This window comes from Homarus americanus, unplaced genomic scaffold, assembly GCF_018991925.1.
Source record: "Homarus americanus isolate GMGI-L3 unplaced genomic scaffold, GMGI_Hamer_2.0 scaffold56241, whole genome shotgun sequence".
NCBI classification, from domain to species: Eukaryota; Metazoa; Arthropoda; class Malacostraca; order Decapoda; family Nephropidae; genus Homarus; species Homarus americanus.
In genome coordinates, this window is record NW_024740202.1 from 3,298,116 (window position 1) to 3,313,115 (window position 15,000).

Genomic DNA, 15,000 nt, shown 5'->3' on the forward strand with positions numbered 1-15,000 from the left:
ATAGATGGCTGGTGTTGGTGGTGTATATGGCTGGTGTTGGTGGTGTAGATGGCTGGTGTTGGTGGTGTAGATGGCTGGTGTTGGTGGTGTAGATGGCTGGTGTTGGTGGTGTAGATGACTGGTGTTGGTGGTGTAGATGGCTGGTGTTGGTGGTGTATAAGGCTGGTGTTGGTGGTGTAGATGGCTGGTGTTGGTGTATATGGCCGGTGTTGGTGTAGATGGCTGGTGTTGGTGGTGTAGATGGCCGGTGTTGGTGGTGTAGATGGCTGGTGTTGGTGGTGTAGATGGCTGGTGTTGGTGGTGTAGATGGCCGGTGTTGGTGGTGTAGATGGCCGGTGTTGGTGGTGTAGATGGCGGTGTTGGTGGTGTAGATGGCTGGTGTTGGTGGTGTAGATGGCTGGTGTTGGTGGTGTAGATGGCCGGTGTTGGTGGTGTATATGGCTGGTGTTGGTGGTGTAGATGGCTGGTGTTGGTGGTGTAGATGGCTGGTGTTGGTGGTGTAGATGTGTTGTGTGTGGTGTGCGTGTTGGTGGTGTAGATGTGTGTTGGTGGTGTGGATGGTGTTGGTGTGGATGGTGGTGTTGGTGGTGTAGATGGCTGGTGTTGGTGGTGTAGATGGCGGTGTTGGTGGTTGGATGGCTGGTGTTGGTGGTGTAGATGGCTGGTGTTGGTGGTGTAGATGGCTGGTGTTGGTGGTGTGGATGGCTGGTGTTGGTGGTGTATGGCTGGTGTTGGTGGTATATGGCAGGTGTTGGTGGTGTAGATGGCTGGTGTTGGTGGTTATGGATGGCTGTGTTGTTGGTGTGAGATGGCTGGTGTTGGTTGTTGTTGTGTGGGCTGGTGTTTGTTGGTGTAGATGGCTGGTGTTGGTGGTGTAGATGGTTTGGTGTGTAGATGGCGGTGTTGGTGGTGTAGATGGCTGGTGTTGGTGGTGTAGATGGCTGGTGTTGGTGGTGTAGATGGCTGGTGTTGGTGGTGTAGATGGCTGGTGTTGGTGGTGTAGATGGCTGGTGTTGGTGGTGCAGATGGCTGGTGTTGGTGGTGTAGATGGCTGGTGTTGGTGATGGGTGGTTACTGGTCGATGTATGGTATAGTATAGTAGGCAAGATTGTTTGATCAGCTGCAGAGTAAGAGGGCACAATAACTAATCCTACTCAGTTCTTAGGTCACACACAGCCATGAACCCCGGGTCACACACCATGAACCTCGGGTCACACAATGAACCCTGGGTCACACCACCATGAACCCCGGGTCACCACTATGAACCTCGGGTCACACCACCATGACCAGGTCACATTGTTACGAACCCCGGGTCACACCACCATGAACCCGGGTCATATCACCATGAACCTCGGTCAACCCACCAGAACCTCAGGTCACACTGACGAACTCGGGTCACACCACCATGAACCCCGTCACCACCATGAACCTCGGGTCACACCACCATGAACCCTCAGGTCACACCACCCATGAACCCTCAGGTCACACCACCATGAACCTCAGGTCACACCACCATGAACCCTCAGGTCACCACCATGAACCCCGGGTCACACCACCATGAACCAGGTCACACCACCATGAACCCTCAGGTCACACCACTGAACCCTCAGGTCACACCATGAACCCCAGGTCACACCACCATGAACCTCAGGTCACACCACCATGAACCCTCAGGTCACACCACCATGAACCTCAGGTCACACCACCATGAACCCTCAGGTCACACCACCATGAACCCTCAGGTCACACCACCATGAACCTCAGGTCCACTCGGGTCACACCACCATGAACCCTCGGGTCATCCATGAACCTGGGTCACACCACCATGAACCAGGTCACACCACTATGAACCCTCAGGTCACACCACCATGACCCTGACAGACTCGGGTCAACCACCATGAACCTCGGGTCACACACCATGAACCTCGGGTCACACCACCATGAACCTCGGGTCACACCATGAACCCTCAGGTCACACCTCCACAGAACCTCGGGTCACACCACATGAACCCCGGGTCACACCACCATGAACCTCGTCACACTCAGAACCCCGTCACACCACCATGAACCTGTCACACACCATGAACCTCAATCACCACCGAACCCCGGGTCACACCATGAACCTCAGGTCACACCACCATGAACCCTCGGGTCACCAGCATGAACCCTCGGGTCACACCACCATGAACCTCGGGTCACATCATGAACCCCGGGTCACACCACCAGAACCCTCGGTCACACTGAACCTCGTCACAGAACCTCGGGTCACACCACCATGAACCCCGTCACACACCATGAACCCGGGTCACACCACCATGAACCCTCGTCACACCACCATGAACCCCGGTCACACCACCATGAACCCTCAGGCACATACCATGAACCCAGGTCACACCACCATGAACCTCGTCATATGACCATGAACCCTCGTCACACCACCATGAACCCTCAGGTCACACCATACGAACCCCCGGGTCACACCACCTGAACTCGGGTCACACACCATGAACCCTCGGGTCACACCCACAGAACCTCGGGTCACACCACCATGAACCCCGGGTCACACCACCATGAACCCTCGGGTCACACTAGCTATGAACCCCAGGTCACACCACCATGAACCTCGTCAACACATGAACCTCAGGTCACACCACCATGAACCCTCAGACCTCGTCACACCAGAACCTCAGGTCACACCACCATGAACCCTCAGGTCACACCACCATGAACCCTCAGGTCACACCACCATGAACCTCGGGTCACACCACCATGAACCCCGGGTCACACACCATGAACCTCGGTCACCACCATGAACCCGCACATAACCCCGGTCACACCCACCATGAACCCTCGGGCTCACCACCATGAACCTCGGGTCACACCACCATGAACCCCGGGTCACACCAATGAACCCTCGGGTCACACCACCATGAACCTCAGGTCACAGTACGAACCTCGTCACACCACCATGAACCTCAGGTCACACCTGAACCCTCGGTCACACCACCATGAACCCGGTCACACCACCATGAACCTCAGGTCACACCACCATGAACTCAACCATGAACCCTCGGGTCACACCACCATGAACCCTGCCACACCACCATGAACCTCAGGTCACACCACCATGAACCTCAGGTCACAGCCACCATGAACCCTGGTCACACCACCATGAACCCTCAGGTCACACCACCGAACCCTCAGGTCACACCACCATGAACCCCGTCACACCACCATGAACCCGGGTCACCACTATGAACCTCAGGTCACACACCATGAACCTCAGGTCATACCACCATGAACCCTCAGGTCACACCACATGACCCCGCCGCCACCACCATGAACCCTCAGGTCACACCACCATGAACCTCAACACACGACCCGGGTCACACCAATGAACCTCGGGTCACACCACCATGAACCCTCAGGTCACACCACCATGAACCTCAGGTCACACCACCATGAACCCCTCAGGTCACACCACCATGAACCCTCAGGTCACACCATGAACCTCGGGTCACCCACCAGAACCTCGGTCAAACATGAACCCCGTCACCCACCATGAACCTCGTCACCACCATGAACCTCAGGTCACACCATGAATGTCACACCACCATGAACCTCAGGTCACACCACCATGAACCCCAGGTCACACCACTGCGAACCCTCGTCACACCACCATGAACCCTCACGGGTCACACCACCATGAACCCTCAGGTCACCACCATGAACCTCTCAGGTCACACCACCATGAACCCTCAGGTCACACCACCATGAACCCTCAGGTCACACCACCATGAACCCGTCACACCACATGAACCCTCAGGTCACACCACCATGAACCTCAGGTCACACTAATGAACCTCAGTCACCACCATGAACCTCGGGTCACACCACCATGAACCCTCAGGTCACACCACCATGAACCCTCAGGTCCACCACCATGAACCCTCAGGTCACACCACCATGAACCCTCGGGTCACACCACCATGAACCCTCAGGACACACCATGAACCCTCGGGTCACACCACATGAACCCCGGGTCAGCTCACACACCATGAACCCGGTCACACCACCATGAACCCCTGGGTCACACCACCAACCTCAGGTCACACCACCATGAACCCTCAGGTCACACCACCATGAACCTCAGGTCACACCACCATGAACCTCAGGTCACACCACCATGAACCCTCAGGTCACACCACCATGAACCCTGGGTCACACCACCATGAACCCTCAGGTCACACCACCATGAACCCTCAGGTCACACCACCATGAACCCTCAGGTCACACCACAGAACCCCGGGTCACACCACCATGAACCCCAGGTCACACCATGAACCCTGGTCACACCACCATGAACCCGTCACACCACCATGAACCCTCAGGTCACACCACCATGAACCCTGGGTCAACCACATGAACCGGTCACACCATGAACCCCGGGTCACACCACCATGAACCTCAGGTCACACCACCATGAACCCTCAGGTCACACACCATGAACCCTCAGGTCACACCACCATGGACCCTCGGGTCACCACCATGAACCCTCAGGTCACACCACCATGAACCCTCGGGTCACACCACCATGAACCCTCAGGTCACACCACCATGAACCCTCAGGTCACCACCCATGAACCCTCAGGTCACACCACCATGAACCCTCAGGTCACACCACCATGAACCCTCAGGTCACACCACCATGAACCCTCAGGGTCACACCACCATGAACCCTCAGGTCACACCACCATGAACCCTCAGGTCACACCACCATGAACCCTCAGGTCACACCACCATGAACCCTCAGGTCACACCACCATGAACCCTCGGGTCACACCACCATGAACCCTCAGGTCACACCACCACAGACCCTCAGGTCACACCATGAACCCTCAGGTCACACCACCATGAACCCTCAGGTCCACCACCATGAACCCTCAGGTCACACCACCATGAACCCTCAGGTCACACCACCATGAACCCTCAGGTCACACCACCATGAACCCTCAGTCCACACCACCATGACCCTCAGGTCACACCACCATGAACCCTCGGTCACACCACCATGACCCTCAGGTCACACCAATGAACCCTCAGGTCACACCACCATGAACCCTCAGGTCACACCACCATGAACCCTCGGGTCACACCACCATGAACCCTCGGGTCACACCACCATGAACCCTCGGGTCACACCACATCCGTACACTTGATCTACGTTGTGCTGCGTCATCCCTGAGTGAGAGGTTAGTTGTGTACGGTACTGTATATATATATATATATATATATATATATATATATATATATATATATATATATATATATATATATATATATATATATATATATATATATATATATAATGGCTCAGTGTCTGTCATGTCTAAAGATAAATTAATTACCCTTTTTAATTACCACTTTAGTTAAATAGGAATCCTTTGAGGGGTAATATACTGAAATTAGGCAAACCTCAGTATCACACCCACCCAGCCACAAGGATGAGTCTGCCAGCCAGCTCCCTCCCTCATCTCTCTGCCAACACATACAGTATTTATATAATTTATATTTAATAATGTCTTCTTGTACAAACATTTTATTTTTTGTTTACTCTCATTCAAATTCTTCTTTTAATCTTGTTTGTTTACATGTACAGTATAATTCTTGGGGGGCTAAGTTAAGTTGTATTGTATTATTTTTCATTTACAATATATCCAAAGTAGAATTACCATACAGTGGTCATAAACATATGTAAATTATGCTCCCCGTACTGCATACTGTACAGCAAACGACCTACGCTGATGTACGATAATGATTATTACGATAATAAAAGATGTAATTACTGTACAGTATATATAAATAATTATTAGAACAAAGGAAAAAAAAAAGGTTTACATAGTATGATTCGGTCAGATAAAAGTAAAAGTATAAGCCTGAAGGGTAGTGTAGAGGCAGTCACAACAATTATCTCTGAGTATTTCTAAGCTGAAATTACTTACTTGCAGGACCAATTATGTTATTTGTAGCCATTTATTGTAATTTTCTAAGGTGCTAGTTGCCCAAACCAGCTCTAGGTTGTTCACACACACACACACACCTTAATATGGATTTATGAACGCACTTCAACGTGTTTACTTTGGCGTACTAATGCGAGGAAGTCTTCAGCTGGCTGGCTTTCTTATTCTCCTCCCGTCTGTACAATTATTCTCAGGTGTTTTTTTTTACGAGGGAAAACTAAATTAATTCATTTTCTTAATATCTGTCACTTGTCTTGGGTCTGACCACAAAATATATTACCTGATGTATATGATAAAATAAAAACCTTATTTATACCGTCCATGAAAGGTATATTTGTGAATGGTAGAAACTGTTACTGTATGTGGAGAGAGAAGGATTTACTGTACCCCTAACCTACTCTGTGACGATGACTTGCCTGAGAAACAAACAACCAATTTATTCCAGTGCCAATGAGAACAGTGGTTAGTTCCCTCAGCCTTCCCAGGACCCAGGTGTTAAAGAACCTTAAGTCCTTCCTCCCAGTGTAGATTAAATTACCTTACTTTTGAGGAGTACAATTAGGATGTTGTATCACAGAAGATTATCCATACATATTCATCCACCAATTAAATTTTATCCAATCTGGTTAACAGACTGTGAAGACAAGGGCACAAACAAACACACACACTGGCCCCCCCCCCACTGAGGGTATTACAGTATAAGTGGGCCCTAACCACTCCCTAAGAGCCCCTCACACACTAACTGAAACACAACCCTCTTCACACATTGCTACAACTCACACCATAACAACCTGCTGAAGACAATGCCCCCAATAGCTAGCCAACAAAATGACCAAATATGGGACACACACACACACAACAGTAGCCTCGAGAAGTATCGAAGAAATATGCATAAACAGCGCATGCAAGACGAGATAAATGATGTTAATTCCAGCCTTAACTTCAACACAACACCCAGAACTGTATGGCCAAACCTCCTAACACCTTCACTACGGGGACGCCAATTTGAATATTTTACTTGGTTAACGTCAGACGATTTTATTCGGCGGAGAGAGGACCCCATACACAAGGAGTTAAATCCCAGGTACAGTTATGAAAAAAGTGGCTCACAGCACCTAGCTCAGACAACAGGACATGATAGCCACTACAAGGAACTGGCTGGGAGTGAGAAGTAAGCCTGGATCCAAAGCAAGGAACTGGCTGGGTGTGACGATTAAGCCCTAGATCCAAAGTGACCTGACTCGTAACAGCCATAAGGGTGAAGCAGAACAAGCAGGCCAGTGTGTCATTAATTTCCAAATAAAGGCGAGAGTTGTGACATTGAGGTAAGTTAATAATAATCTCTGGACTGTCCCCAAGGTTAATTATAATCATAGGATAAGACACACACACTCAGCAATGGTCATCTGTCAATGATATTTAGACCAACCACCCATCAGGTTATATACGCTCATCTCCTGCCTATGTATTCTAAAAAAAAACCTAATGACAGACAAACATTGATCACTATATCCAGGGACCAGGGGAAGAGAGGGGGATTAATACAACACAGACATAAAAGTGTTACAACTCGATGACAAAGAAGAGTTAAAGTAGCGGTAATAAATAATAAAAAAAAAGTTAGTAAAACGGTGAAAACAAAATGTAAATAGTGTGTAAGTATGCAGGTGTCTATATAAAGTATAATTTGCCATAGCAGTTAATATAAGTGACAGAAGATAAAAAAAACGTATAAGCGATAGAAGATCAACTATACTGTATAAGTGACATAACAAAAGTAAACACTAATAAGCAAACATAAAGTGACCGAAGATAAAAAATATAAGCGACAGATCAACTATACTGTATAAGTGACATAAAACAAAACACTAATAAGCAAACATAAAGTGACCGAAGATAAAAAATATAAGCGACAGAAGATCAACTATACTGTATAAGTGACATAAAACAAAACACTAATAAGCAAACATAAAGTGACCGAAGATAAAAAATATAAGCGACAGAAGATCAACTATACTGTATAAGTGACATAACAAAAGTAAACACTAATAAGCAAACATAAAGTGACCGAAGATAAAAAATATAAGCGACAGAAGATCAACTATACTGTATAAGTGACATAACAAAACAAAACACTAATAAGCAAACATAACCAACCTTCAACTGCCTCCTCACAACCTTCATAGGACCTAACCTCAAGTAGGCAGAATCTGTCTGCAATTAAAAACGAAAAAGCAAAATTTAGACAATTATGAACAGGTTAAATTACTGCTGGGAGAGGAGGGAGGAAGGAACACCTGACCAGAAAATAATAAAATGGTAAAAGTTAAATAAATATATTACCACACCTGTAAAGTTAATATATAATGAATATAACAAAATAGAACTTGGTTAAAAAAAACCCTACAGATCTGTTAATTGTGTTAAAATGGATCACCTGAAGAATCTCCACCTCAGCTTATTTCACCTGAAGATTAACCACCCTTAACACTATTTGGGCGATTAGATTAGCATTAAGTTAACATTAGGCTGGTTAATCTTCAAGTGAAATAAGCTAGAATGATAAATTTTTCAGGCTGATCCACGAAAAATAAAATAAATCAACCAGCTTTTTTAACAATTCCAACTATAAACACTACAATACACTACCCATCTCTCTCATAATAAATAAAAAATATAAAAAATTCAAAAACTCCCAAAAATCCTAGTATGCAATATAAGGCAATAACCACAGAGAAACAAGAGATACACCAATGACCTTCACAGCGCCGCTTCAGGAGAAAAAAAATCATCGCTGACCATTAACATCAATTCACCCCACCATCCAACCACCTTCCACCTTTGAATAACCTAACCTAACCCCTACAGCTGTTAATATTATGTTTAAAAGGACCCCAAAAATATTTTAAGGAAGGTTATAGGCAGTAGTGCATTGTGACCATATCACGGCCGCCACTCGTTATCTGACTCACCTTATCTTGGTCATGTTAACAGTTGCACCACTGATAACTTCTCAAGGGGAGCCTCTCTCTCTTATGTACTGTGTTTGTGTGTGACTGACCTGCTGTGGGTGTGGATGACTGAACTGTATGGATGACTGACCTGTGTGGATGACTGACCTACATGGAAAACTGACCTGTGTGGATGACTGACCTACGTGGAAAACTGACCTGTGTGGATGACTGACCTGTGTGGATGACTGACCTGTGTGGATGACTGACCTGCGTGGATGACTAACCTGCATGGATGACTAACCTGCGTGGATGACTAACCTGCGTGGATGACTAACCTGCATGAATGACTAACCTGCATGAATGACTGACCTGCGTGGATGACTGACCTGCATGAATGACTGACCTGCATGGATGACTGACCTGTGGTGGGTGAGGATGGTCCCAGGCGTAGGGAGGACAGCCAGGTCTGGTGTAGCCATGTTGGTTCACGCCTGATGGACCTGTTGAGAGACACAACTGTTAACACAACACCATGACACTGGATGACTTTGTGTGCTGGATGACTGTGTGAGCTGGATGACTGTGTGTTGGATGACTTGGTGTGCTGGATGACTTTGTGTGCTGGATGACTGTGTGAGCTGGATGACTGTGTGTTGGATGACTTGGTGTGCTGGATGAATGTGTGTGCTCGATAACTTTGTGTGCTGGATGACTGTATGAACTGGATGACTGTGTGTTGGATGACTTGGTGTGCTGGATGAATGTGTGTGCTGGATAACTTTGTGTGCTGGATGAATGTGTGCTGGATGACTGTGTGTGCTGGATGACTGGCCAGCCCAGACTGGATGACTGTGTGGTGCTGGATGACTGTGTGCTGGTTGGCTGTGTGCTGGATGAATGTTATGCTGGATGACTGTGCTTTCTTGGATGACTGTGTGCTGGATGGATGTGTGTGCTGGATGACTTTGTGTGCTGGATGACTTTGTGTGCTGGATGAATGTGTGTGTGCTGGATGACTGTGAACTGGATGACTGTGTATTGTGCTGGATGACTTTTGTGTGCTGGATGACTTTGTATGCTGGATGACTGTGTGCTGGATGAATGTGTGCTGGATGACTGTGTGTGAACTGGATGACGTGTGGTGTGCTGTGGATGACTATGTGCTGGATGGCTGTGTGTGCTGGATGACTGTGTGTGTGCTGGATGGAATGTGTGCTGGATGACGCTGTGTGCCGGATAACTGTGTGCTGGATGAGATGTGTGCTGTGGATGATTGTGTGAACTGGATGACTTTGTGTGAGCTGGATGGCTAATGTGTTGCTGGATGACTGTGTGCTGGATGACTGTATGGGCTGGATGACTGTGTGTGCTGGATGGGCTGTGTGTGCTGGATGACTGTATGGGCTGGATGACTGTGTGTGCTGGATGACTGTGTGTGTGGATGACTGTGTGTGTGTGCTGGATGACTGTGTGTGCTGGATGTTCTTATGGGCTGGATGACTGTGTGTGCTGGATGACTGTGAACGCTGGATGACTGTGTGTGCTGGATGACTTTAGTGCTGGATGACATGTGCTCTGGATGAATGTGTGCTGGATGGCTGTGTGGGTGGATGACTTTGTGTGCTGGATGACTGTGTGCTGGATGGTGTGTGTGTGCTGGATGACTTTGTATGCTGGATGACTATGTGCTGGATGACTGTGCGGATGACTGTGTGTGCTGGATGACTGTGTGCTGGATGATTGTGTGCTGGATGACTGTTGTGCTGGATGAATGTGTGTGCTGGATGACTGTGTGCTGGATGACTGTGTGCTGGATGACTGTGTATGCTGGATGACTTTGTATGCTGTGATGACTGTGTGCTGGATGACTGTGTGCTGGATGACTGTGTATGCTGGATGACTTTGAATGCTGTGATGACTGTGTGGATGGTGGATCACTTTGTGTTCTGAATGACTGTGTGTGCTGGATGACTTTGTGCAGGATGAATGTATGTGCTGGATGACTGTGTGTGTGCTGGATGACTGTGTGTGTGCTGGATGACTTTGTATGCTGTGATGACTGTGTGGATGGTGGATGACTGTGTAAATGGTTAAATGAATGTGTGCTGGATGACTGTGTGGGTGGTGAATGAATGTGTGGATGGTGGATGACTGTGGTGGATTACTGCATGGATGGTTAAATGAATGTGTGGTGGATGACGTGTGTGGGTGGTTAAATGAATGTATGGTGGATGACGTGTGTGGGTGGTTAAATGAATGTGTGGTGGATGACTGTGGATGGTGGGTGACTGTGTGCATGGTTAAATGAATGTGTGGGTGATTTGATTTGATTTTGGCTTGCAGTGGTTACTTGTTGTGCACCTCCTACACTCATCCTGTGAGCGGTAGCGCAAAAGGATTACAGAGTAGGGTTTACAAAGGGTCATAATAATTAACCCCTGCTGTCAGGATATTATGGCACCGAAAGTTACATGTAGTTTTGTATTTACATTATTTGTTTAGTTTCTATACATAAGCGGTAACTTATTCACAAATGTGTGAGAACAGGTGTGAGGCAGTATGTCTGGCCTCACACTTTGTTATTTACATTTACGGGAGGTATTCGCCATTGCGTATTTGGTTCTGTACATGAGAACTGGATATAGTTACTGAGTGCAAAAAAGTGGATAATCTAATATGTCGGCTGTCTTTGCCATTATTGAGATGAAGTGTTGTGCTATTTCACGCACAGTGTGTGCTTGACCTGTCCTGTGTTGTTCTATCTTTCACAGTCGAGGACGGGGAAATATGTGTGGGCTATGTATGGCCGCACACTTTAGATTTAGTTTTGTTTACATCTGGTTGAGGAACATATTGCCAAAGGTACTTATATCTTAACCTTAATCTAGCGGGGTTACAACATCTTGTAACTAGTGAGTCTTGTTACTTGCCCATATACATGTTTCACTTGATACATCTCATCATGGTAAACTATGGATCGACTAGTGCCTGTTTGCACTTGTTCACTTGGTTAAACCCACCAATAAGTTCTTTCCTAATTAAAGTTTTAAGGGTTCTTTTTGACAGACCCAAATTGTATTCTAACGGTGCCTTTGTTAGACGCGAGTTTGGCGAGGGCATCAACTCTGTCATGTTTTATGAGTCGGTGAGAGGATCCACAACAGTTTGACCCTGACACCCCTGGTCGTTACAAGGCACGCATATTTGTGTCTTGGCTTCAGAGACAAGTGGATGACGTGTGTGGGTGGTTAAATGTGGTGATGATTGTGCATGGTTAAATGAATGTGTGTGGACACTGTATATGGTTAAATGAATGTGTATGACTGTACGGATGGTTAAATGAATGTAAGGGTGATGACTGTGTGGATAATGGATGACTGTACAGATAATTGATAACTGTATAGTAGATGGATGACCATAGACGGTGGATGACTGATAAACTGATGTCATATCAATATCAACACACACACACACACAGTACTTGACTTAATGTCTGTACACGAGGTCATAAGGCTATATAAGGTCACATATGTACAATTTGAAATATAAGGTCATACTGTCAGTTATATATAAGGTCACATTATGTTACACTAAGGTCACATTAGTCACACATAAGTCAACCCATTTCTCAACATTTTTAGAGCCAATCTATTTCAAGGTCTTTAAAATATATGATTAGATTTTCAAACTTTAATCTGGCAACCATTGTCCAATCAAGATCCAGAAGATTTTGTTTACAGGGGGTCAAAGGTCATTTTGGTCACACAAACAAGGTCAGCATAAGGTTACACACAAATATATATACAAACGCATATATATATAAATATATATATTAAATGTACATAAGGCAAGATATTAAATGCAAATATACAAACGCAAATATACATACATACAGTTACTTATCTAACTGGGTGTCTAAGGCAAAACGAGAATAATATCCTCCACCAATCAATTCCACCATCAATAGGACGACCAATCATCGCCACCACTTAAACTAGCTATTAATTGATTATATGGTCTTGATTCATTACAATCAGTCACAAAGCGTTGTATTTGCTTTTGTTCCAATCAGTCGTAGATTGTGGGAAGCGGGGATCCATGAGTAGTTGCGGTTAATAAGAACATGGTAGACGAAGTAACTGGCCAATAAGTAGAATTAGATGACCAATAATATGGACAAGAGTGATGTAGCAGTAGTAGGTGAAAGGTGTAGGAGTGATGTTGTTAGGTTATAATGTCAGTCTCTACAACATACTGAGGAGTCAAGATCCAGTACATCGCAAATTCTATTATCCAATTATAGTCTACTAATCACTTATTATTAATAACAAAAAACACTTAATAATAATATAAGTTATTTTTTTTTTTACGATGAGATTTATTTTAGTGACATTGTTCGATCTCGACAAATGGGTAAGAGCGTAAAGGAAATGACATATCCAACTTAATAATATAATAATTAATTAACGTTTATTGAAAGAGCTTTGGAAAACTATGGCTCAAAATACACAGTTACATATTTGGGGAATATGAATTACAAATAATATACAAGTAATGTAAGTGATACATAAATATATAATAACTGATGTGTGAAAAGCTCAACTATGTTTATTTGAAGATAGTAGGATGTGCAAGGAAGTAGTATTTACTGGGGAGTGAATACACTGTTTGTTCAAGTGTTGTTGATTTCTGGTTGGTACTGGGTTGTTCTTATATGATCAGTTAGTGCACGTATGGGCTGGATGGTGGGTTGTGGTGTCGAATTGCAATTTTGGGTAGGGATGTGTGGTAAGGAGCTGATGTTTATATATGTGGAAGCTTTACCAAATTTGTGATGAGGTGTGGGATGGTCAGTGAGGGAGTGGAAGTAAGGAGCGCTTTATATGTGGAGAGGTGTGAATAATTAATGCTTATCTTTTGCAATTTTTTGTGGTGTTTATGCTAGTAGCAGGGAGGTAGACCAGGGGGAGACATAGTGAGCTTGGGAAGTATGAATGTTGTGTAAACACTGAGGAGCTTGCGGTGCAGGAACCTGAGGAATTTGAGTTTTGGGGAGGAGGTGACGGAAACTGGAGGATTTGATAACTTCACTGACGTGTGGTTTCCAATTTAGTTGTTGTCTGGTAGACGCCGAGTAGCCGTAATCTCAACCCGGAGTGTGTTCTGGACCTAAAGTAATGGAAGGTGGACAATGTTTGTAGGAGAGGTTGTGCGTAACCATGGTCTGCATGTTTATGTTGACATGGTTGGGTGTCCAGTTTTGGAGACTGTTCAAATTCTGAAGGCGGTATAGTGAGCAGAATTGTTGACGCTGGATCCCAATGGTGTGAGTTGTTGACTTGTTGGCATGAGTGAGTGTGGTTGGTGTGTGTGTGTGTGTGTGTGTGTGTGTGTGTAGAACGATCAACACAAGTACGATTGTCATGGTGAGCTTCATTATTTTATTATTTTTTTTATTCATAATTGCTTCTGTTACTGCTTTCGTACCAGCTGGTAGATCATTTAGCTGGTTGTTGCTGTTGTTGTTGTAGTTATGGTTTCAGATGCTAAGTAGTAGAATTGTTGTAGTAGGTGTTGTTGTTGTTAGTAGTAGATGATTTTATATAATGTACATCAGGTAATAGCACTTGTCATCACATAAGAAATAAAACATAAGAAAATAAGGAGTTCTGTAATAGGTTGGTTGGCCTGTGCATGGTGCCTCTGTCGAGAGTTGGCACCAATTTCATCATCCATGAATCTATCCAGCCCTTTTGAAACCTCCAGGTTCCTCTGTACTTACTAAAGTTGTTAGCTTTGTTCCACTCGTCCACCACCCTATTTGTGAACCAGTTCTCTGTGCCTCCTCCCAAACTAAACTTATTCAACTAAATCTCAGTCCTATCCTGGTATACATGAAATTTTATTTCCTTTATTTATCTTTCACCAGTTTAAATATTTCTATATATCTCACTGCACATACAACACATCACAATACATTATCACAAACACACATCACCAAAATACAACACATCACCTTGCTACTA

The 15,000-nt window shown here is 45.5% G+C and overlaps 1 protein-coding gene across 3 annotated transcripts in view; it reads right to left on the minus strand.

Moving 5' to 3' along the window:
- The window catches only part of LOC121875355 (high affinity cAMP-specific and IBMX-insensitive 3',5'-cyclic phosphodiesterase 8B-like), a 42,021-nt gene extending 32,503 nt beyond the window's left edge, over window positions 1–9,518 (minus strand). For 2 of the 3 annotated variants that reach the window (XM_042379890.1, XM_042379889.1), the window contains exons 1-2: window positions 9,395–9,518; window positions 8,178–8,234 (exon numbers count right to left, since the gene is read on the minus strand). In XM_042379890.1, the coding sequence (XP_042235824.1) occupies window positions 8,178–8,204 (27 nt within the window). In that variant the 5' untranslated portion in view covers window positions 8,205–8,234; window positions 9,395–9,518. The remainder of the gene's footprint in view (window positions 1–8,177; window positions 8,235–9,394) is intronic. The other variant, XM_042379891.1, reaches the window with a different exon arrangement.
- Between the last annotated feature and the right edge of the window lie 5,482 nt (window positions 9,519–15,000).